At 42.7% G+C, this 24,967-nt stretch overlaps 1 protein-coding gene across 1 annotated transcript in view; it reads left to right on the top strand.

Annotated features, from left to right (window-relative positions):
- The first annotated feature begins 514 nt into the window (after positions 1 to 514).
- The window catches only part of BBS5 (Bardet-Biedl syndrome 5), a 218,686-nt gene continuing 194,233 nt past the window's right edge, over positions 515 to 24,967 (top strand). Inside the window, exon 1 of the mRNA XM_085645358.1 lies at positions 515 to 689. Within this exon, the coding sequence (XP_085501484.1) occupies positions 628 to 689 (62 nt within the window). The 5' untranslated portion in view covers positions 515 to 627. The remainder of the gene's footprint in view (positions 690 to 24,967) is intronic.

The raw sequence follows: 24,967 nt of genomic DNA, 5'->3' as shown, positions 1-24,967 counted from the left end.
AAACTGCAAAAAAACAAGAGCAGTTCGAACCTTTCACGTAGTAGAACGCGTGAACTCTGTGAACAGCATTTACTTCCGGGTGAGAGAGGATTTCCTTTAAGAAAAAGTTGACCTGTCTGCGAAAGTTCACATACAGGCGAACACAACTGTTGCCATTTTGAAGCCGTGACTGGTCTGATTTCTTTGAAAGAAAACGCTCGTTTTCCGAGTCAGCAAATAAAAGAAGTTGAAAGCAAATAGTAATTGACAAAATTACATGAGCTTGTTAAGAATGCTTTGGGTAACTGTATGCCTTTTAAAGGAATACGTAATAAGATCAAAACTAGTGAAACCTATATAATATATGCCGGAAAATTACCGAATTGCTAATTTGTTAGAATGTATTTAGAACAATAATACTTGGAGTACATTCGGTAATTCTAATTTTTCTGTCAGTTCCTGCATCACTTACATTAGAGGAGAAGCTGCAGTCTCATTTCTATATCTATAACTCCGTGTACGGACAGGTTCACATGACGGATTTAGGATTGTCCTAGACGGCCCCCGTAGTGAGGTTGCCAGGATACAAGCCGTGAAGCTTCCAGTTCTGTGGACAGGCGTCCATTCTATACAGGACAATCGCTGAGGATGCTGTCCGTGCTTGATGCGCTCTGGGAGGATCGGGATGTCCGCTTCGATATTTCCCCACAGTAAGGGATAGATAGACTGCTCTGACATTGCCCCGTCTGAAAGCTTACGTACATCTGGCCCGCCCCTAATGTAGCACATTACATGCTGCCAGGTTTTCGCCGTCGCACAGTGCCTTTAAGTTGTTCCAACGCGCCGTGTTTACTATCTGCCTTAGAAAGAAATTAGTGCATGAATTATCGTTTAGTGCACAAATAGATTGGGGGGGGGGGGGGAGTGGAGCATTTAGCAGAAGGGTGCCCACTGGCAGAATCAGTTGAGTTTTGTGAATTTATTCATACCCCGATTCCAAAAAGACACCCTATAAAGGCACGAAGTTACGCAGAACTTTCACAGAGAGCATTCCTGCAGGTGCACAGGCTTTATAAAACAAAATCCCTTATCTAACACCCCATAGGCTTTCCCACTAGGGTCTGCTAAGCTAATTTATGTCGATAGGGGGCATCAGGAACATAATATGCAAACACTAAAAACTAAGAAAGTTTAGGTTTTTCAAAAAAGTTGGCGACTGCTTCGGGATAATTAATACTTGTTAACTTTTTAAGACGATAATATGATAACTGTGTCGCATTGCAAACACATTCAGCAAGTCGCAGAGATATAGGTAGCGGGGTGGTGTGGGCAAGAAAGAGAAGAGGACTTGTTCAGTTATTTTTTTTTAATATACATTGTACATTCTGTAGTTCTTTCGGGCAATTGAACAAGTCGGACTGAACGCATAAAACTTAAAAGCCATTTACAAAAATTAACATGCATTGCGATAGTGTATGAGAATACCATGGCAGATTTGGCCAGTAGCGTTGGTCTTAATTGATAGGATTTAACGGCCACCTCCCATCATAGATATCACAAGAGCTGGTCTTCACCCGCCTTTACCTTCGCTGAGTCCAGTTCACTCTCTTTCAATCAGAGCATCTCTCCCGTCTTTTGCTTAGCTTTTCTTTGAATCGACCACCAGTTGCTGCTCCGAACGCCCTCCTTCAGTCGAAGTCCCCTTCCCCTCGTTTAGCTCAAACTGTGCAGCAGTCTCTTATTTTCATGAACTGCCCTGTCCCCGGTTCTCTTCTGGTACTTCTTCCACTACCTCCCGCCCCAGCTAGTAGCGGCTACACTCTGGGCCCTTTCTGACCGCTTTCCAAGTTTATCACAGCCCTTCTTTCCTTTCTCACTCCTACATCTCGGCTTCCATACCCCTCAAGACGTACCCTTTCTACATACACCTACCTCTTGTTATGTTATGTTAAAGGTTTTTATTGAGCGCATGTACACCAAGCAGTTTCATGGCGCTAAGATCCAGGGAGTGATGCCGCTGAGAAATTTATTTGTACGCCTGGCAAAAGAGCCAGGTCTTTAAAAGCTTCCTAAATTGAGAGTACGAAGTTGTCGCTCTAATATCATGAGGAATAGAATTCCTGGATATTTGGGGCCAGGACTGCGAATCTTAGACTCCCCAGTTAATTACGTTTGAAAGAAGGAGTAACTGAAAGGTTGAGGTGTGAGGACCTAAGATTCCAGGTAGGGGAATATCTTTGTACCAGAGAAGAAACAAACACTGGACATTTGCCATGGAGCACTTTGAATATAATGCATCACAACTTGAATGCACTGCGTTCGGCAACCGGTAACCACTGTAACTTTTTCATAATCGGGGTGACATGGTGCCACCTGGGCTAGTGATAAATTAGTCGAGCGGCCTGATTTTGCACCAGTTTCAGTCTTTTGGCTTGGTATGCTGGTATTCCAAAATAGAGAGAGTTGTTATAGTCAATGTGAGAGATGACTAAAGCCAGTACTACTTGGGTCAGGGCATCTGTGGTAAGAAATCTGCTGATTTTCCTAACCCTCCGGAGCTGAAAGAAACCAGTAGAAATCACTGTCCCAATCTAAGATTTCATCGACAAATCACTGTCAATAGTGAAGCCAAGGCTTCTAATAAAAATGGATGGAAGGGGGGGATTTCCCAACTCTGGCGGCCAGAAGTTGGAGTTCCAGGGGTTAAAGGGCCCTCCGATTAGGATCAATTCAGTTTTATCTGGATTCAGCTTCAAGTGATTGCTGTTCATCCAGTTACTAATGTGTTGCATAGTTGTATGAAAGTTGGAGACGGAGCAGGAGAATTGTCAGTATCGAAGATCAGTTGAAGATCATCAGCATAATTGAAGGTTGTTGTATCTTGACTCCAGTGTTATTCTTGCTCTCTCTGTGGAACCTTGCTCTGTCATCCTACAGAATGCTAGGAGTCAAATTTACACAGTTGACTGGGCTGAGCTGCCTCCTGGCTGCTCCTGGTGGGGTCTTGATTGGATCTATTGTACCATCTTGAATAAAACTACCTGAAACTCATCCTGAGTACCTGACTCAATCACTACAAAGGTGAACACATTCCTATCCACCAGGGAATGAATAAGGAGAAACATATACAAATTAAAAAGGTGTGGCGATGGGGGGGAGCCCTGCGGTACTCTGCATGTCAATTTAACTTTTGAGGAATGGAATTAAGTTATGCGCACTGCTTGCGAGAGATCCTCAAGAAAAGATGTGAGCCACTTTAGGGCCAGGCCCTGTATCCCTGCATTGCTGATGCTGTCGACTAAGAGTTCGTGGTCAACTGTATCAAATGCAGCAGAGAGATCGAGGAGCACCAAGGCCTGCGTTTTGCCTTCTTGTTTCCTTCTATTCACAACTCTCTCTTCTTCACCTCAGCTTCCCTCTTGTTTCTTCACTCCACTTTCGGTTGCCGTCCTCCTTCTTCACAGCCTGTTTTCCCATCCTTTATGCTCAGACTGATTGTTCCTTTCCTCCTTTCACCCGCCGCCCCTAGCCTATTGCTTATTTCACTCTTCAAACTTCTCCTTTAGGACCAAGCTCCCCTTTATTAACACCTCCCTGGTTCCCTGCTTCCATTGCCTCAGCATCCCACGGATCTGGTGGGATAAAGTGTTTCCTAAATGCTAAGCGTACTGAAGAAAATAATGGCAGCTAGGTGAGTAACCACTGCACCACCCAGTATAGTCACATACAAATTATATAGTTTCCCATCAATTTTGCCCACCTCAATGACCAGCTGCCACATGGTCATGAATAAAAGACAATCACACAAAACGATGAGAGGCAACACAGTCACAGTTAGCTATGTTCAGAAGAAAGCAAAATTTTTGACAAGTTAGTCCATAACACCCAGGTGTGGTAGGATATTCTTTTTTATTATTTTGTTAATTCCAGGTTCCTCGTTGCCTTCAATAAGCAGTCCTCCAATAGCCAGTCTCAGTCTGAGACTGGCGTGAATAGAAATGTGGCGGGCCGGATGACGTCTCAAATTAGGTACTCTTGTCGATAGGAACACGATTGTCCATATGTATGCAGACTGTTTTAACTCAAAGGACACATGGTGTGGCTGATATGATCATTCTCAAGTGTGTAACTGCAGCTATTGTAGGACTGTTTATTGAAGGCAACGAGGAACCTGGAGCCATCACAGGACTCTGGCTATCTTTACGTTTATATGTATCAGCATGTTAGCTATAGTTCCCTGAAGAAGCCTTGTTTAGGGGCGAAACGCGTTGGTTGCATCTGTATGTCTGAAAAGATCAAAGGAGGGTATCGGAATTACCAAAAGAATATCCTACCAAACCTGGGATTTATTAATTAAATTTTCTAAAATTTTGCTTTCTTCTAAACAGAGCTAACTGAGTGTGTTGACTCTCATCCGTTTTGTGTAAATGCTACGTGTCTTGGTAAGTAGGGACAGGCAAGGTTTCTTCAACCACTTAACTTGGGATCTAAGCTTTGAAGGGCCATCTTCCCCGTGTCTCTGCACAAAGGAACAACAGCTGAGTACCAGTGCTTGCCCTAGATTGTCACACTCTGAGAAAGGCAATTTCCACATCTTCCTGCCTCTTTGTTGCATAATCCAAGATTTTGAGAAGATCACGGGAATGGTACAGGTGTTGCACTATGAAAACAAAAACTCTTTTAGGAAGCACAAGTTTAATTTGGTTAGTAAAAGCATATGCAACTGCATACATATTTCGAACATACCCTTAATGAAAGTTATCTCTGATTAGTGTAAAGGATTTTTACGATGCTGCCAATTTGTGAAATATCTCACATATACGCAGTTTTAAATGCATTGTCGCTTACCTGATGAAAATCGGTAATTATGTCGTAGCAGGGAAACTCATTCCAAGTTGGTATGTGTTGTACCCTGGCTTTTAAAAATAAAAGGATGAATCGCCAAAGGGTTCCTTATGCTCATAAAATTCTCACCAAACTTGCGCCTCCTATTCTTTCCGATCTGCTAGTGCCATATTCACCGTGAAGCGAGTAGCTTTCAGCGGATCTGCACTTAGCATGCATCCGCCCCGAGTTAAAAGAGCAAAAGCCGGGGGTCGCTCTTTCAAATCGTTGGCAGCAACACTCTGGAACTCCCTACCTGTGTCCATCAGAAGTATCAGTAACCATCTGGCCTATAGAAAGTCCATAAAAACCTGGCTCTTCCCGAACTAATCTCACACCTCCTATGCTTTACATTCTGCAATGCTAGTTCCTGAATTTGTAGCGCTGGGACACCTCGCGCCTGGGGCAGGCATGCGCTGTATAAATCATCTAACGTAAAAACATTTTAAATATCTATAACCTATAGTTTACGCCTGTAAAATTAAATACGGTATTTCTTAAAATTGATGCTTTATGCACACAGTGCAGGCGGTTGGAGGTGAGCTTGGGAGTGCGTGCTTTGGCTGTATTCCAACATGGTTTTAGAAGAACCACTCTTGAAATGAGTATGTTAAGGCTGCAATAGTATGCTCTGCTCAATATGGAATGCTGTTATCATGGTGAATGATGAGGTAAAGGAAATCGGCATATGTTATTTATTTGTTGGCTTCTAACACATTTTCGTATTCCTGATCATTCAAAAAAAAAAAATTGTGGTGCCAATCAATGGAATGGATAAATTAAATTGATGAAAATTACTGAAGGCACTTTAGAATGTTATAATTTTTGTGTTTGACTTTTTTTTTACATATTTAATTGCATTTAAAATTTTGGGAATTAAAAGACTAGTATGGATTCCTGTTATTGGCGCAGAATGTCTTCCATACTTGTCAACAGTGAATAAGATGGTTATTATCACAAACGTAAAAAATGGTAGATATTTAAGAATAAAAAACATTTCTGTCAACCTTTTTTCACCATAACTAATTTGTGGTTCATTAAAATTGTACCACGTCAACAAGACAAAATAAAGTTGTGTCAGATTATGTTGGCAGTTTGCCAATCTAAGAATAACTAATTCGGTGTACTTTGTACATATGTACTTAAAATCCGATGGAACACTAATACCCAGGTAGAGTACATTGTGTGCTTCCCAGGAAGCTCAGGGGCAAGTGGCATCACTAGAAAGAAGGTGGAAAATGTTTTTTTTTTTTTTTACTGCATTGTAAGATGTCTAAGACCTAGTATCTCAAGCACTTACCTTTCTGTTTCTGACTGACATAAATGTGCACGGTCCAACATTTAAAACAAGGTGAACGTTTGCACTTCAGTCACATGCTATGCTAAGTTTTTTTTAAAACCATAATCCTGTAAAGAGCTTAACATTGCCAGTTTAAGATGCAGTGACCACGTCACTGTTTCCTCAGCAAGATCTGTTGATTCAGTTGTCTTACACATGATCAGTTTGCTAGTGAATCGTTTTTACAATAAACTTAATATTTACTTAGAAAATTACAAAATATGTCGCTAATGCCCATGTGTTCCACCTGTAGGCATGCAGTTAATCTGTCAAAAACATCTGTTAATATCGGGTAGAACGTGGTCTTTAGAAAAATAAAAGCTGTAGTGGTTCTTGTCCTGCATGGTAGCCTATGCCCCCATTTAGGGGTACTGTAAATAACCTCTTATGCTGGAGCTTATTGGATTTGTTTTTAGGTCTTGCCTACACAGCATGTGCACTGTGCTGCGAGACATTTTGTTTACAATTTAGTGGGCTTAAAACCCTTCCACAGTATAACATTATTTGTTTCATTGTCACTCTCATTTGCAATCTTTCAATTGCTTAGCTTTCGTAGGCTTCTCTTCCTTTCTTGTGCTAGCTGCTCCCTGGAGCATGGACCAAGTACGTGTTCTTCCTCGTCTTTGTTCTTCCTAGTTCTTTTGCAACACACCATTTCTTTTTATTTTATAGACAGGCATTTCAGTATTATTCCAGGACTTGCAATGTGCAGTTAATCTGTCAAAAACATCTGTTAATATCGGGTAGAACGTGGTCTTTAGAAAAATAAAAGCTGTAGTGGTTCTTGTCCTGCATGGTAGCCTATGCCCCCATTTAGGGGTACTGTAAATAACCTCTTATGCTGGAGCTTATTGGATTTGTTTTTAGGTCTTGCCTACACAGCATGTGCACTGTGCTGCGAGACATTTTGTTTACAATTTAGTGGGCTTAAAACCCTTCCACAGTATAACATTATTTGTTTCATTGTCACTCTCATTTGCAATCTTTCAATTGCTTAGCTTTCGTAGGCTTCTCTTCCTTTCTTGTGCTAGCTGCTCCCTGGAGCATGGACCAAGTACGTGTTCTTCCTCGTCTTTGTTCTTCCTAGTTCTTTTGCAACACACCATTTCTTTTTATTTTATAGACGGGCATTTCAGTATTATTCCAGGACTTGCAATGTGCTTTCCTACTTTTAACACAGGCATATGGCTTCTTATTTATGTTGCTTTCATCCTATCTGCTGTCTTTATTGATGCTTCAGTTACTTATAACCTCAACTTGAACAGGGGTGTGGAATATCTACTCGTCCATGGGCAGGTTGCGTCATAAATATACATGTCCTATAACAAAATCTGCTTGTCCCTTTTGTGCCATATAGTGTGTCAACAAATTATGGCAGCAATCTCATTATATAAGAAGTCTGATAATAGCCTCTCTGATTATGCCAGAGCACATACAACAGTAGGGGGTTAAATACTAGCAATTCTCTTGATTTTCCACCTTTCTGCAGATCTGCATACTGGGGCTGGAGGTAACGGTAAGCAATAGTTTCCCATGGTTGGAATGCCTTTTTGAGTCTGTGCAAACCTACTAACTTGAATGTTTTATGGGGTTTCATGAGCTCATCTCTTATATTTTCCCATACCGGGAAAGGTTGCAAATGTACTCCTGACAATGGCAGAAGTAAAACTTCTTCCAGGGGTGGGGGAAAAAAAGTAGTTTGAGGAAATATGAACTTGTTACCGTTCAACAGATTTTCACATGAGGAACTCTACACATGCATGTTTGCTCATTCTAAAATGCAGTTCACAAATATTTTCAGGGAGTACGATTTCCTGACCTACTTCTGTAAATTCTTATGAATTCATGAAAGCAGTAAATCTGAAGTTAATCAAGGACATATACCATGGGTTATTGTTTGTGACTTTCTTTAAGAATTTGGCCCCTATTTAGGTCTGACGTTAACCAAGACCTTTTGCTTTTATTCAAATTATATCTATCTCTCTCTATCTACTGGCTGCCTTCTCTAGAGTCACATAATTCTGCTGTTTCACAAGGAGCATTTTGGCAGCAAAGAAGTTTTGTTCAGTGCAAACCGTGGCAATGTGTGGTGTTTGAGACCAAACATATTTTTGCTTTTGCCAATGTTTATTATAATGATGAGGGCCTGCAGCTCCCAGAACAAAAACGTTTTATAAAAAAAATGTCAAAACAAGCCAAGCATTGACTAAGCCAAAAGGCTGACCACCAATATCAGGCCTATTGGCTTTGCCAATGCTTATTTACTCTCATGTTTCTTATAATTTTGTTGTAACTGGTTACACTGATTTTCCATTATGAATATTTTTGGGAAATACTAGCATGCATCAATTATTTTTACTAAATGATGCTTCAAAGAAATGGTACCTAAAATTTCACAATAGTTTAGAAAAATGTTTTTTTCCCCCAATAGCATTTTTTATTTTGAAAGCAATAAATCCTCAATAATGCATTCAAGGTTTTGCATATATTTGTATCTAGTCAGAGAGCATCCTTGAAGCATCATACATAGCCTCAGCCTCCTATTGTCAAACTTTACAAATGTGTGTACACATTATTATACTGGAACCACTGTCAGTAGTGCAGTCTCAACTTGCAACCTGGAGGCGAGCAACAAAAAGAACATGCAAGAGCTAATCAGAATAAAGAAAAGAGCACACCAAAAGATAGCGGAGTTATCAAAGGAGAAAGCGACCCGATTTGCGAGTTTCAACCACAACAGTGAAAGCGTGGAATTACGGAGAAGATCTCCCGGAGCAAGTGGCAGAAAACCAAGATGGTGCCCACGAGGGAGACCCTCCGCCGTTGCGAGATCAGCTGCTGAAGGTGCCCAAAAAACCAACAAATGAACACCGGAGGACCAATTGAGAGCCAAAGTAAGGTCAGTGCTGCAGACCCCCCGTGGCGAGCACCGAGGCATCGGTAATAATAGCAGGAAAACTCTAGTGGGGAGGATGATACTCGTTCATTTATAACGAAAACGAAACCACTGATGGGGGCCGCCATCTTAGGTTTGAATATCGGGTAAACAACTCGGGGTGTAAAGATCTTGATGAAGGTTTAAAGAGAGTCAATAGGAAGATCGCAATAGAGGGGGCACTCCTGTGTAACTTTTGGAAGAAACGCGCCGATATCACAAATATGGTAGCTACCGACAATCGCAAGCTCCGTAATTTCGCCGCGTACTCAAAACGAAAGTAATGATCAGTGCGAGCCGCCATTGCAGCCACTACAGGCAGTAAAAAAGCGCAGCAATCAAAACCTGAAAACTCGCCATAAAGGAAGAACCCGCAGCGCAACACAGCGATAAACTTTGGCGACCCCAAAACGAGTATTCCCTTTCTCCTCGATAAGAGAGACTGGCAAGATACAGCTTGACCGCGCACAGAGATATAGCAAGCGAAGTATACCAGCAGCAGGCAAGCATAATTAGGAGACAGTAAAGTCGACAAAACCCCCCCAGCACATGGTGCAGCAAACGGGCAATACAAGACCTATCGTTTCAGGTGGCCGCCCTACGTGTTTCCAACACATAAGAGAAGGGGGCGATTAACACAGGAATCGCAGATACGAATAAGAATACGAAATCCATAACTCAGTGGGGTGCATAACGGAGTGGTAATTAAGTGAAAAAAACAGACGAAGGCTAACAAGAAGGCAAGTGGACAAAATCAAACCCCCCCCACCCACACCAACAAACCGCACAGCCCCTTATATACAACCATTCAGACCTCTCGATCAAGATATAAGCTAGGAGTGCAGAATAATACTTGCTCACACATATTCAAACAACAAGGGAGACGGCCAATGGCACGTGGCTCAGGCGGCCTACCCAGCAAACAAAGGGGGTCGTAAATACAAGATCAGTCTGCAAGTGCAGAAAACAACAACAGTTCCGTGTCCTCAACACAGCGATCCCATACTAAGACTGGAGGACAAGAGGCAACAAGATACGCCTAAAATTTTTCGTCAAGTTTGGGGGGGCAAGAAACTAGCCATAGAGCCGTATACGAGAGGAAGGACCAGCCAGCAGCAAAAGAGAGGAAGGATACTACAAATGGCTGGCACCGAAGGAAGAATCACGCAGCAGACAAAAAAGAACAAGAGCGAACCTCTGGACTCCCCTATCAAACAAAAGAATGACATCAATACTATGCTGGACATGATCCTGAAAAAACTGGCGGATGTACACGACCTAGCAAAATCGACTAAACTAACGACGGATGCTATACAGCTGGAACTGGCTGCAGTCAGAGCCGGCATCCATGCGGCGAATAACCGACTAACGGAGGTAGAGCAGAGGGTGAGCGATATAGAAGATGGTGGTCAAAAAGCAAACAAAACTCTGCTAGAGTTATCCAAAACAGCAGCAGTACTTCGCAGACAAACAGCAGAATTAGACGACCGGAACAGGCGAGGGAACATTAGAATACTAGGGGTCGCCGAAGGAGAGGAAGAGAAAAGCGGGTCGTGCATCACTTTTATACAAGACATGATCCCAAAAATAACCAACATTAAGTTTGACCTTCCCTTCGAGCTAGACAAGGCATACAGAGTACCAGCCTTCAAAACCTCAAATAAAACGACCCCACGGCCCATCATATGCAAACCTCTCCGATTACAACACACATAAACCATTTTCGCAGTGGCCAGGAAGAACCATAACATACAGTGGAATGGCCAAAAAATAATCCTCACCCAAGACTACTCCAAGCACACAGTGGACTTAAGGAAAGGTTTTCTGGCACAGCGAGACAAGCTAAGAAAGGAGAACATCATTTTTTCTTTCACAGGCCCCTCAAAATTCAGAATCACCGGTAAAGGAAGAACGTATGTATTTGAAGACCCCAAAGAACTGACTAGATACCTACAAGGTCCAACACAGGAAGAAATGGAACTCTCTCTGGCAAACACGATCAAGAGAAGAGCCTCGCCTGACCTAAGAGTGGAATGAAGGAGTGTAGGAAATCCCAAATAATGACTAGGCGATCAGCCTCTTCAACCTTGGACTTACCGCTACCTCTAGAAACGCGACACACGATCTACCTCATACAAGACTCTATCCTAGCATTATCTACCTCGAATGCCCAAACGGCCGAACCTACATCAATAAAGAATCCTGAGACAACTGCTGAAACAAGGAAGAAATATATAAGAACATTATAAACACTAATATCCTTTTTATGACTTTTTTAACAGAAATGTATAAGTGTCAATGTAGTAACCATGCACATATGCCTGTATGGATCATTAGAAGACTTTATTATGCTAGACAAGATATGCAGAAATAACAAGGCTGGGAAATGTAACTATAAAGATGCTCTGGCGTACAAAACCATTGTGATCCAGGGGACGGCGGAGCCGGATCTTTGCTGTCGCACGTCCAAAATTCTATGTGCAGGAACGAAGGGGATGGAAGGGAGGGGTTTTGGGGGGATTTTTAGTGTTTTGTGTGTAATGTTAGTAATGTTAGTATTGTACGGGAGGCACTCATGTTTAATTTTCTACCCACTGCACTCTATCCTTTTTAAACATTTCCATCTACACTCTTGCATTCAAGGGAGGGAACGACATCAGTCCTTGGGAGGGGACAATGAAGAGGGACCAATGGAGGACGTCACAGGTATCACGCACCCGAGGTCTCGAAGGGAGGGAGACAATACCGATCGGAAAAGGGAAAAGGACTTGGTCAAACAACCAATACCTAGCATAACAAAATGGCAATAGACAACACGAAAACACTAATGTCCAACCTAAAGATAGTCTCCTTAAATGTTAAAGGGCTCAACCACCCAGTTAAAAGAAAAAAAAATACTAGACTACCTAGCTAAAACTAAAGCAGATATCTTCCTCCTGCAGGAGACCAGATTATCCCTTGACGATGCAGAACTGATTAGGGCGAGATGGGTTGGACAGATGGCCTGCTCTCCAGCCATAGGGAAGAAACTGGGTGTGATCACTCTGATAAATAGGAACTCCAAAATAAATATAGAAGACCAATACAGCGACGATGAGGGGAGATTACTGTTGACGCATTTGAAAAGGGGGGAAGAAAACATCTATGTACTCAACATCTACGGTCCAAACGCTGATGACTCCGAATTCTGGGTGGGCATCTCTAAAAGGTTGGAGGCACTCCCACAAAACGACCTAATAGTGATGGCAGGTGACTTCAATTTGGCGCTAGACTACACCTTAGACAGTCTCAGTGCCACTGAATCCCCCCAAGCGCACACAACATACTGCGAAATTTATGTACCAGATATAATCTTAAAGACACATGGCGGCTTCAACACCCGGACACAAGAGACTACACGTTTTACTCCAACCCACACAATTCATACAGCAGAATAGATTACATTCTGATCTCAGGAACACACACCCACTTAATAGAACACACGGACATAGCCACGAGAACTGTCTCAGACCATTCCTGCATTAGTCTACTGTTGTGTGAGCGGCACAATGAGGACCACCCACGTAGATGGAAATTTAACACTGATGTCTTGTCAGACCAAACCAACAGAATCAAAATAGAGGAGGCCATTAAGGAATATATTAGCTTTAATGACACTGCAGGCACCGACCCTAAAAACATGTGGGACGCATTAAAAGCCACAATTAGGGGGACAATTATGGACATTAAAGCCAAGATGAACAGAAATGCGAAGGCACAGTTGCGACAACTAGAGAAGGATATCCAAAGATTAGAGGCAATCCATATCTCAGACTCCAAGAACGCAGGTGCACTTACAGAACTCACAAAGAAGAAATATGAATTCAACAGAATTTTGAGTGAAAGAGCTGGTATGTGGATAAACAAATTTAAAGCAATAAATCTATGCGAGGCTAACAAAACAGGGAAGCTCCTGGCCTCTTACCTAAAACAGAGACAGCATACCATCTCGTCAATCACAGACTCACAAAATATCTCACACACACAAGATACACATAAATACTATGGACATTTAGTGAATTGTATCAAGACCTCTATAAAAAAGATCTAACGCTGGACGAAAATGGCTGTACTGAGTACCTAAACAGACTAAATCTCCCAAAGTTAACACCAAAAGAAACACACACCCTAGGGAGGGAGATAAGCTCCACTGAAATTGAGATGGCAGTCAAATCCTTTAAAGCTAACAAGGCACCCGGACCAGATGGATACACAGCCGCCTTTTATAAGACATTCTTAACTCCCTTACAACCCACTATGAAAAAAGTTTTTAACTACTGCGAAGGGGCGGGGATGGTTTCACAGCGAGGTACAAGGCAAGGTTGCCCCCGTCCCCCTCACTGTTCCTGCTAGCTCTTGAGCCTCTGATTAAGGATATAGAGGCCAATGAAGAGATGAAAGGGGTCACCATCAACAAGGTCACAATCAAACTAGCTGCATACGCGGATGACATTCTCGTTGTCAAAGAGAGCCCTAAATCCTCTATCACGGCCCTCATGGACTCCATAGACAGGTACTCGGTCCTCTCAGGCTATAAACTCAATAAAAACAAGTCAGAATGCAAACCACTCAACATACACACCACACGCTCGGGTTTCGGGATAACTTCCCTCTTCAGTAGAGAAAATAGTTAGGGGTGGTTGTTTATAAAAATGGCTCCCTCGAGCTTTGAGCTGACGAGGTCCTGGACGACGCACCTGCGTGCCTGTGCGGGCACTGAGGCCCTTGACGGTTGCTTGGCGGCCCTCTCTTCCACCCCTAACTATTTTCTCTACTGAGGAGGGAAGTTATCCCGAAACCCGAGCCATGTCTCGGGCGATATTTTAAAACCCGGGACGTGTATCGGGTCTAGAGATCATCAACAAGTACTTACTTGCACCCACTGGGGTGAACCACTTAAGAACTTCATGCACCAGCTTCCCATGGGGCGACCCGGAGGAGGAGCTAGCGGTGTGCGCTCCATTGCGGTTGTTTATAAAAATGGCTCCCTCGAGCTTTGAGCTGACGAGCTCCTGGACGACGCACCTGCGTGCCTGTGCGGGCACTGAGGCCCTTGACGGTTGCTTGGCGGCCCTCTCTTCCACCCCTAACTATTTTCTCTACTGAGGAGGGAAGTTATCCCGAAACCCGAGCCATGTCTCGGGCGATATTTTAAAACCCGGGACATGTATCGGGTCTAGAGATCATCAACAAGTACTTACTTGCACCCACTGGGGTGAACCACTTAAGAACTTCATGCACCAGCTTCCCATGGGGCGACCCGGAGGAGGAGATAGTGCTGTGCGCTCCATTGCGGTTGTTTATATATATATATATATATATATATATAGATATAGATATAATCTACTGGCGGTCGCCAGTAGATAGTTATAGTTACAACCTAGTTTCCATAGGAAATCTGAAAATTCTATTTTGAATAACTTTGGCGCCAGTTGACTTATGTTCGTGAAATTTTCAAAACTAATGGGGCGCTCCGCTCAGCTCCTACCCTGAAAGTCTCGGGGTGATTCGTCAAGCGGGGGCTGAGAAAAAAGGGGGGTCCCAAAACGCGTTTTCCCCATGCATTTTCCCATAGGACCTTTAGTCGAAGGTACAGCCCGAACGGCTGAACAGAATTACTTGAAATTTGGCAAAGAGGTAGTCCTCAGGTCAGGCATGTGCCTTTTGCATATATGGTGTAAATCCGTTCAGTAGTTCCTGTGAAAATCAAAAGTAAAATCATATACATATCTGGGCGGAGCCTAACCACACATCTCATTGTGAGATCTGATTGGCTGTCAGCACTTCATCCAAGAAGTGTTGGCAGCCATCTTGGGACCAATATACATGATAACACCTCATTAAAAAGCATTGCAGTTAATAGAAGGTTTTAAGACTTTAGTTACATTATAAATCATTTGTTGATGGTACCATACTCATTTTAGGAATTGTGGTATGTTCTAAGGTGATTTTACCATGTGAAAAAGCCTTCTGCTGGGATATCATGAATCATGTTTGAGAGAAAACTATGTTCACATGCTTTTCCCACAGAGGTTTGGAAGGTGATCTATAAGCTAAACTGAGAGCATATTTTCTGTAAATTCACATTATCTTTCTCAGTCATGTGAGAATGAAGTCTGACATTCTCAGTAAAACATGTACATCCAACAAGGGCAGAGACTGTCAGTTGATTCCTTTGTGTTCTACTGCAGCTTCCCAGAGTGTTCCAAAGAACAACTAGATCGCTAACAGTCTTACTTATGACAAAGGTATGGCACACCTGAAGCCATCTTGATTGGAATAAAGTGGTAACATTTAAAACATTTAATTTAAAAAGGAACAAAATGAGAGGGTTCATTTTGCCATAGAATGTATGATTAGTGCTGCAAAAAGAAAAATTAGGGCACATTTTGAGTGACTTCACAAATCCTCTTCTATTTCATTAAAGAATTCTGACATGCAGACTGAACCATGCACTTTCAATACCAGCAGCAGACTTCCCTGGTGAGCAGTAGCTTTACTACAGTGATCTAATGAGCAACTAGAGTGCTAACATTCTGAATTTATGGCAAATGTGTCACATCTGAATGCCTTCTTGATGGAACCAAAGTAAACAAGCATTGAAAAAGCAATAGGTCTCGCCCTCGTTTAAGTTAAAGCAATTCTGTTTATAATTAGGTGGCTTTTTAGCTTTGCTTTTATTAGTGTTTTTCAAAATTTCATATACATACCATGCATATGTATGCATATATGTATATGTATATGTTTGCATGAATTTATATTTATATAGATATGCAGATTATATGTTTATATATGTGTGTGTGTATATATATATAGTAGAGAGTAGTAGAGTGAGTAGTAGAGAGTAGTAGAGAGTGAGGAGTAGTAGAGAGTAGTGGAGTAGTAGAGAGTGAGTAGTAGAGAGTGAGTATTAGAGTGAGTACTAGAGAGTAGTAGAGAGCGAGTAGCAGAGAGCAAGTAGTAGAGAGTGTGTAGTAGAGAGTGAGTAGTAGAGAGTGAGTAGTAGAGAGAGTAGTAGAGAGTGAGAAGTAGAGAGAGTAGTAGAGAGTGAGTAGTAGAGAGTGAGTAGTAGAGAGTGAGTAGTAGAGAGTGAGTAGTAGAGAATCAGTAGTGGAGAGTGAGCAGTAGAGAGTAGTAGAGAGTGAGTAGTACAGAGTGAGTAGTAGAGAGTAGTACAGACTGAGTAGTATAGAGTAGTAGAGTGCGTAGTAGAGAGTGCGTAGTAGAGAGTGAGTAGTAGAGAGTGAGTAGTAGAGAGTGAGTAGTAGAGTAGTAGAGAGTGAGTGGTAGAGAGTAGGAGAGAGTAGTAGAGTGAGTAGTAGAGAATAGTAGAGAGTGAGTAGTAGAACGAGCAGTAGAGAGTAGAGTAGTAGAGAGTAGAGTAGTAGAGAGTGAGTAGTAGAGAGTGAGTAGTAGAGAGTGAGTAGTAGAGAGTGAGTAGCAGAGAGAGTAGTAGAGAGTAGTAGAGAGTGAGTAGTGGAGAGTGAGTAGTGGAGAGTGAGTAGTGGAGAGTGAGTAGTGGAGAGTGAGTAGTGGAGAGTGAGTAGTGGAGAGTGAGTAGTAGAGTAGTAGAGAGTGAGTGGTAGAGAGTAGGAGAGAGTAGTAGAGTGAGTAGTAGAGAATAGTAGAGAGTGAGTAGTAGAACGAGTAGTAGAGAGTAGAGTAGTAGAGAGTGAGTAGTAGAGAGTGAGTAGTAGAGAGTGAGTAGTAGAGAGTGAGTAGTAGAGAGTGAGTAGCAGAGTGAGTAGCAGAGTGAGTAGCAGAGAGAGTAGTAGAGAGTGAGTAGTGGAGAGTGAGTAGTGGAGAGTGAGTAGTGGAGAGTGAGTAGTGGAGAGTGAGTAGTAGAGTAGTAGGAGAGAGTAGTAGAGTGAGTAGTAGAGAATAGTAGAGCGTGAGTAGTAGAACGAGTAGTAGAGAGTAGAGGAGTAGAGTAGTAGAGAGTGAGTAGTAGAGAGTGAGTAGTAGAGAGTGAGTAGTGGAGAGTGAGTAGTGGAGAGTGAGTAGTGGAGAGTGAGTAGTGGAGAGTGAGTAGTGGAGAGTAGTGGAGAGTGAGTAGTAGAGTAGTAGAGAGTGAGTGGTAGAGAGTAGGAGAGAGTAGTAGAGTGAGTAGTAGAGAATAGTAGAGTGAGTAGTAGAGCGAGTAGTAGAGAGTAGAGTAGTAGAGAGTAGAGTAGTAGAGAGAGTAGTAGAGAGAGAGTAGTAGAGAGTGAGTAGTAGAGTGAGTAGAAGAGAGTAGTTGAGAGCGGGTAGTAGAGAATCAGTAGTGGAGAGTGAGCAGTAGGAGTTTAGAGAGTGAGTAGTAAGAGTGAGTAGTACAGAGTGATTAGTAATATAGTACAGAGTATTAGTAAGAGTATAGAGTAGAGTAGTAGAGTGAGTATATAGTAGTAGAGTGAGTTATTATATATAGCTACGAGTTAGTAGTAGAGAGTGCGTAGTAGAGAGTGCGTAGTAGAGAGTGCGTAGTAGAGAGTGCGTAGTAGAGAGTGAGTAGTGGAGAGTGAGTAGTGGAGAGTGAGTAGTAGAGAGTGAGTAGTAGAGTAGTAGAGAGTGAGTGGTAGAGAGTAGGAGAGAGTAGTAGAGTGAGTAGTAGAGTGAGTAGTAGAGTGAGTAGTAGAGTGAGTAGTAGAGAGAGAGTAGTAGAGAGTGAGTAGTAGAGAGTAGTAGAGAGTGAGTAGTAGAGAGTGAGTAGTAGAGAGTGAGTAGTAGAGAGTGAGTAGTAGAGAGTGAGTAGTAGAGAGTGAGTAGTAGAGAGTGAGTAGTGGAGAGCGAGTAGTGGAGAGCGAGTAGTGGAGAGTGAGTAGTGGAGAGTGAGTAGTGGAGAGTGAGTAGTGGAGAGTGAGTAGTAGAGAGAGAGTAGTAGAGAGTGAGTAGTAGAGAATAGGAGAGTGAGTAGTAGAGAGTGAGTAGTAGAGAGTAGTAGAGAGAGAGTATTAGAGAGTGAGTAGTAGAGAGAGAGTAGTAGAGTAGTAGAGAGTGAGTGCTAGAGAGTAGTAGAGAGTAGTAGAGAGTAGTAGAGAGTAGTAGAGAGTAGTAGAGAGTAGTAGAGAGTAGTAGAGAGTAGTAGAGAGTAGTAGAGAGTAGTAGAGAGCGAGTAGTAGAGAGTGAGTAGTAGAGAGTGAGTAGTAGAGAGTGAGTAGTAGAGAGTGAGTAGTAGAGAGTGAGTAGTAGAGAGTGAGTAGTAGAGAGTGAGTAGTAGAGAGTGAGTAGTAGAGAGTGAGTAGTAGAGAGTGAGTAGTAGAGAGAGAGTAGTAGAGAGTGAGTGCTAGAGAGCAGCAGAGAGTAGTAGAGAGTGAGTAGTAGAGAGTGAATAGTAGAGAGTAGTAGTAGAGAGTAGTAGAGAGAGAGAGTAGTAGAGAGTGCAGTAGAGAGTGAGTAGTAGAGAGTAGTAGCGAGTGAGTAGTAGAGTAGTAGAGAGTGAGTGGTAGAGAGTAGTAGAAAGTAGTAGAGTGAGTAGTAGAGAGTGAATAGTAGAGAGTGAGTAGTAGAGAGTAGTAGGGCGTGAGTAGTAGAGAGTGAGTAGTAGAGGGTAGTAGCGAGTGAGTAGTAGAGTAGTTGAGAGTGAGTAGTAGAGTAGTTGAGAGTGAGTAGTTGAGAGTGAGTAGTTGAGAGTGAGTAGTTGAGAGTGAGTAGTTGAGAGTGAGTAGTTGAGAGTGAGTAGTTGAGAGTGAGTAGTTGAGAGAGAGTAGTTGAGAGAGAGTAGTAGAGAGTCAGTAGTAGAGTAGTAGAGAGTAGTCAGTCAGTGTCAGTCAATGTCAGTCAATGTCAGTCAGTCTGTCAGTGTCAGTCAATCAGTCATGTGAGAATGAAGTCTGACATTCTCAGTAAAACATGTACATCCAACAAGGGCAGAGACTGTCAGTTGATTCCTTTGTGTTCTACTGCAGCTTCCCAGAGTGTTCCAAAGAACAACTAGATCGCTAACAGTCTTACTTATGACAAAGGTATGGCACACCTGAAGCCATCTTGATTGGAATAAAGTGGTAACATTTAAAACATTTAATTTAAAAAGGAACAAAATGAGAGGGTTCATTTTGCCATAGAATGTATGATTAGTGCTGCAAAAAGAAAAATTAGGGCACATTTTGAGTGACTTCACAAATCCTCTTCTATTTCATTAAAGAATTCTGACATGCAGACTGAAACATGCACTTTCAATACCAGCAGCAGACTTCCCTGGTGAGCAGTAGCTTTACTACAGTGATCTAATGAGCGACTAGAGTGCTAACATTCTGAATTTATGGCAAATGTGTCACATCTGAATGCCTTCTTGATGGAACCAAAGTAAACAAGCATTGAAAAAGCAATAGGTCTCGCCCTCGTTTAAGTTAAAGCAATTCTGTTTATAATTAGGTGGCTTTTTAGCTTTGCTTTTATTAGTGTTTTTCAAAATTTCATATACATACCATGCATATGTATGCATATATGTATATGTATATGTTTGCATGAATTTATATTTATATAGATATGCAGATTATATGTTTATATATGTGTGTGTATATATATATATATATAGTAGAGTGAGTAGTAGAGAGTAGTAGAGAGTGAGTAGTAGAGAGTGAGTAGTAGAGAGTGAGTAGTAGGGAGTGAGTAGTAGAGAGTGAGTAGTAGAGAGAGAGTAGTAGAGTAGTAGAGTGTGAGTAGTAGAGTGTGAGTAGTAGAGAGTGAGTAGTAGAGAGTAGTGGAGTAGTAGAGAGTGAGTAGTAGAGAGTGAGTATTAGAGTGAGTATTAGAGTGAGTACTAGAGTGAGTACTAGAGAGCGAGTAGCAGAGAGGGAGTAGTAGAGAGGGAGTAGTAGAGAGGGAGTAGTAGAGAGGGAGTAGTAGAGAGGGAGTAGTAGAGAGGGAGTAGTAGAGAGTGAGTAGTAGAGAGAGTAGTAGAGAGTGAGAAGTAGAGAGTGAGAAGTAGAGAGAGTAGTAGAGTAGTAGAGAGTGAGTAGTAGAGTGAGTAGAAGAGAGTAGTTGAGAGCGGGTAGTAGAGAATCAGTAGTGGAGAGTGAGCAGTAGAGAGTAGTAGAGAGTGAGTAGTAGAGAGTGAGTAGTAGAGAGTGAGTAGTACAGAGTGTAGTAGAGAGTGAGTAGTAGAGAGTGAGTAGTACAGAGTGAGTAGTACAGAGTGAGTAGTAGAGAGTAGTACAGAGTGAGTAGTATAGAGTAGTAGAGTGAGTAGTAGAGAGTGCGTAGTAGAGAGTGCGTAGTAGAGAGTGCGTAGTAGAGAGTGCGTAGTAGAGAGTGAGTAGTAGAGTAGTAGAGAGTAGGAGAGAGTAGTAGAGTGAGTAGTAGAGAATAGTAGAGAACGAGTAGTAGAGAGTAGAGTAGTAGAGAGTAGAGTAGTAGAGAGTGAGTAGTAGAGAGTGAGTAGTAGAGAGTGAGTAGTAGAGAGTGAGTAGCAGAGAGAGTAGTAGAGAGTAGTGGAGAGTGAGTAGTGGAGAGTGAGTAGTGGAGTGAGTAGTAGAGAGTGAGTAGTAGAGAGTGGGTAGTAGAGTAGTAGAGAGTGAGTGGTAGAGAGTAGGAGAGAGTAGTAGAGTGAGTAGTAGAGAATAGTAGAGTGAGTAGTAGAGCGAGTAGTAGAGAGTAGAGAAGTAGAGAGTAGAGTAGTAGAGAGTAGAGTAGTAGAGAGTAGAGTAGTAGAGAGTAGAGTAGTAGAGAGTAGAGTAGTAGAGAGTAGAGTAGTAGAGAGTAGAGTAGTAGAGAGTAGAGTAGTGGAGAGTGAGTAGTGGAGAGTGAGTAGTGGAGAGTGAGTAGTAGAGAGAGAGTAGTAGAGAGAGTAGTAGAGAGAGAGTAGTAGAGAGAGAGTAGTAGAGAGAGAGTAGTAGAGAGAGAGTAGTAGAGAGAGAGTAGTAGAGAGTGAGTAGTAGAGAGTGAGTAGTAGAGAGTGAGTAGTAGAGAGTGAGTAGTAGAGAGTGAGTAGTAGAGAGTGAGTAGTAGAGAGTGAGTAGTAGAGAGTGAGTAGTAGAGAGTGAGTAGTAGAGAGAGAGTAGTAGAGAGTGAGTAGTAGAGAGAGAGTAGTAGAGTAGTAGAGAGTGAGTGCTAGAGAGCAGCAGAGAGTAGTAGAGAGTAGTAGAGAGAAGTAGAGAGCGAGTAGTAGAGAGCGAGTAGTAGAGAGCGAGTAGTAGAGAGTGAATAGTAGAGAGTGAATAGTAGAGAGCGAGTAGTAGAGAGCGAGTAGTAGAGAGTGAGTAGTAGAGAGTGAGTAGTAGAGAGTGAGTAGTAGAGAGTGAGTAGTAGAGAGTGAGTAGCAGAGAGAGTAGTAGAGAGTAGTGGAGAGTGAGTAGTGGAGAGTGAGTAGTAGAGAGTGAGTAGTAGAGAGTGAGTAGTAGAGAGTGAGTAGTAGAGAGTGGGTAGTAGAGTAGTAGAGAGTGAGTGGTAGAGAGTAGGAGAGAGTAGTAGAGTGAGTAGTAGAGTGAGTAGTAGAGTGAGTAGTAGAGCGAGTAGTAGAGAGTAGAGAAGTAGAGAGTAGAGAAGTAGAGAGTAGAGTAGTAGAGAGTAGAGTAGTAGAGAGTAGAGTAGTAGAGAGTGAGTAGTAGAGAGTGAGTAGTAGAGAGTGAGTAGTAGAGAGTGAGTAGCAGAGAGTAGTAGAGAGTGAGTAGTAGAGAGTAGTAGAGAGTGAGTAGTAGAGAGTGAGTAGTAGAGAGTGAGTAGTAGAGAGTGAGTAGTAGAGAGAGAGTAGTAGAGAGAGAGTAGTAGAGAGTGAGTAGTAGAGAGTGAGTAGTAGAGAGTGAGTAGTAGAGAGTGAGTAGTAGAGAGTGAGTAGTAGAGAGTGAGTAGCAGAGAGAGTAGTAGAGAGTAGTGGAGAGTGAGTAGTGGAGAGTGAGTAGTGGAGTGAGTAGTAGAGAGTGAGTAGTGGAGTGAGTAGTAGAGAGTGAGTAGTAGAGTAGTAGAGAGTGAGTGGTAGAGAGTAGGAGAGAGTAGTAGAGTGAGTAGTAGAGAATAGTAGAGTGAGTAGTAGAGTAGAGTAGTAGAGAGTAGAGTAGTAGAGAGTAGAGTAGTAGAGAGAGAGTAGTAGAGAGAGAGTAGTAGAGAGAGAGTAGTAGAGAGAGAGTAGTAGAGAGAGAGTAGTAGAGAGAGAGTAGTAGAGAGAGAGTAGTAGAGAGAGAGTAGTAGAGAGAGAGTATTAGAGAGAGAGAGTAGTAGAGAGAGAGTATTAGAGAGAGAGTAGTAGAGAGAGAGTATTAGAGAGTGAGTAGTAGAGAGAGAGTAGTAGAGTAGTAGAGAGTGAGTGCTAGAGAGCAGCAGAGAGTAGTAGAGAGTAGTAGAGAGTAGTAGAGAGAAGTAGAGAGCGAGTAGTAGAGAGTGGGTAGTAGAGTAGTAGAGAGTGAGTGGTAGAGAGTAGGAGAGAGTAGTAGAGTGAGTAGTAGAGAATAGTAGAGTGAGTAGTAGAGCGAGTAGTAGAGAGTAGAGAAGTAGAGAGTAGAGAAGTAGAGAGTAGAGAAGTAGAGAGTAGAGAAGTAGAGAGTAGAGTAGTAGAGAGTAGAGTAGTAGAGAGTAGAGTAGTAGAGAGTAGAGTAGTGGAGAGTAGAGTAGTGGAGAGTGAGTAGTGGAGAGTGAGTAGTGGAGAGTGAGTAGTGGAGAGTGAGTAGTGGAGAGTGAGTAGTGGAGAGTGAGTAGTGGAGAGTGAGTAGTAGAGAGTGAGTAGTAGAGAGTGAGTAGTAGAGAGTGAGTAGTAGAGAGAGAGTAGTAGAGAGTAGTAGAGAGTGAGTAGTAGAGAGTGAGTAGTAGAGAGTGAGTAGCAGAGAGAGTAGTAGAGAGTAGTGGAGAGTGAGTAGTGGAGAGTGAGTAGTGGAGTGAGTAGTAGAGAGTGGGTAGTAGAGAGTGGGTAGTAGAGTAGTAGCGAGTGAGTGGTAGAGAGTAGGAGAGAGTAGTAGAGTGAGTAGTAGAGAATAGTAGAGCGAGTAGTAGAGAGTAGAGTAGTAGAGAGTAGAGTAGTAGAGAGTAGAGTAGTAGAGAGTAGAGTAGTAGAGAGTAGAGTAGTAGAGAGTAGAGTAGTAGAGAGTAGAGTAGTAGAGAGTAGAGTAGTAGAGAGTAGAGTAGTAGAGAGAGAGTAGTAGAGAGAGAGTAGTAGAGAGAGAGTAGTAGAGAGAGAGTAGTAGAGAGAGAGTAGTAGAGAGTGAGTAGTAGAGAGTGAGTAGTAGAGAGTGAGTAGTAGAGAGAGAGTAGTAGAGAGAGAGTAGTAGAGAGAGAGTAGTAGAGAGAGAGTAGTAGAGAGAGAGTAGTAGAGAGAGAGTAGTAGAGAGAGAGTAGTAGAGAGAGAGTAGTAGAGAGAGAGTATTAGAGAGTGAGTAGTAGAGAGAGAGTAGTAGAGTAGTAGAGAGTGAGTGCTAGAGAGCAGCAGAGAGTAGTAGAGAGTAGTAGAGAGAAGTAGAGAGCGAGTAGTAGAGAGCGAGTAGTAGAGAGCGAGTAGTAGAGAGCGAGTAGTAGAGAGTGAGTAGTAGAGAGTGAGTAGTAGAGAGTGAGTAGTAGAGAGTGAGTAGTAGAGAGTGAGTAGTAGAGAGTGAGTAGTAGAGAGGGAGTAGTAGAGAGGGAGTAGTAAAGAGTAGTAGAGAGTGAGTAGTGGAGAGTGAGTAGTGGAGAGTGAGTAGTAGAGAGTGAGTAGTAGAGAGTGAGTAGTAGAGAGTGAGTAGTAGAGAGTGAGTAGTAGAGAGTGAGTAGTAGAGAGTGAGTAGTAGAGAGTGAGTAGTAGAGAGTGAGTGGTATAGAGTAGTAGAGAGTGAGTAGTAGAGAGTGAATAGTAGAGAGTAGTAGAGAGTGAGTAGTAGAGAGTAGTAGGGCGTGAGTAGTAGAGAGTGAGTAGTAGAGAGTAGTAGCGAGTGAGTAGTAGAGTAGTTGAGAGTGAGTAGTTGAGAGTGAGTAGTTGAGAGTGAGTAGTTGAGAGTGAGTAGTTGAGAGTGAGTAGTTGAGAGTGAGTAGTAGAGAGTGAGTAGTAGAGAGTCAGTAGTAGAGTAGTAGAGAGTAGTCAGTCAGTGTCAGTCAATGTCAGTCAGTCAGTGTCAGTCAGTCTGTCAGTGTCAGTCAATCAGTGTCAGTCAATCAGTGTCAGTCAGTCAGTGTCAGTCAGTCAGTGTCAGTCAGTCAGTGTCAGTCAGTCAGTGTCAGTCAATCAGTGTCAGTCAATCAGTGTCAGTCAATCAGTGTCAGTCAGTGTCAGTCAATCAGTGTCAGTCAGTGTCAGTCAGTGTCAGTCAGTGTCAGTCAGTGTCAGTCAGTCAGTGTCAGTCAGACAGTGTCAGCTAGAGCAGCTCTGCTGACCTGGTTCTCTGGCTCTAAAGCAGCTCTGCTGACCTGGTTCTCTCTCTCTAAAGCAGCTCTGCTGACCTGGTTTCTCTGGCTCTAGAGCAGCTCTGCTGAGCTAGTTCTTATGCTACAGAGCAGCTCTGCTGATCTAGTTCTCTGGCTCTACAACAGCTCTGCAGACCTGGTTCTCTGGCTCTAAAGCAGCTCCGTTGACCCAGTTCTATGGCTCTGAAGCAGTTCTGCTGACATGGTTCTCTGGCTCTATAGAAGCTCTTCTGACCTGGTTCTCTCCCTCTAAAGCAGCTCTACTGACCTGGTTTCTCTGGCTCTGCAGCAGCTCTGCTGACCTGGTTCTCTGGCTCTAGAGCAGCTCTGTTGACCTGGTTCTTAGGCTCTAGAGCAGCTCTACTGACCTGGTTCTCTGGCTCTAAAGCAGCTCTGCTGACCTGGTTCTATGGCTCTAAAGCAGCTCTGCTGATTTGGTTCTCTGGCTCTAGAGTAGCTCTGCTGACCTGGTTCTCTGGCTCTAAAGCAGCTCTGCTGGCCTGGTTCTCTGGCTC

This window comes from Triturus cristatus, chromosome 3_1 (genome assembly GCF_964204655.1).
Source record: "Triturus cristatus chromosome 3_1, aTriCri1.1, whole genome shotgun sequence".
NCBI lineage: Eukaryota > Metazoa > Chordata > Amphibia > Caudata > Salamandridae > Triturus > Triturus cristatus.
The sequence above is the reverse complement of the archived record's forward strand: the minus strand, read 5'-3'. Positions and strand labels throughout refer to the sequence as shown.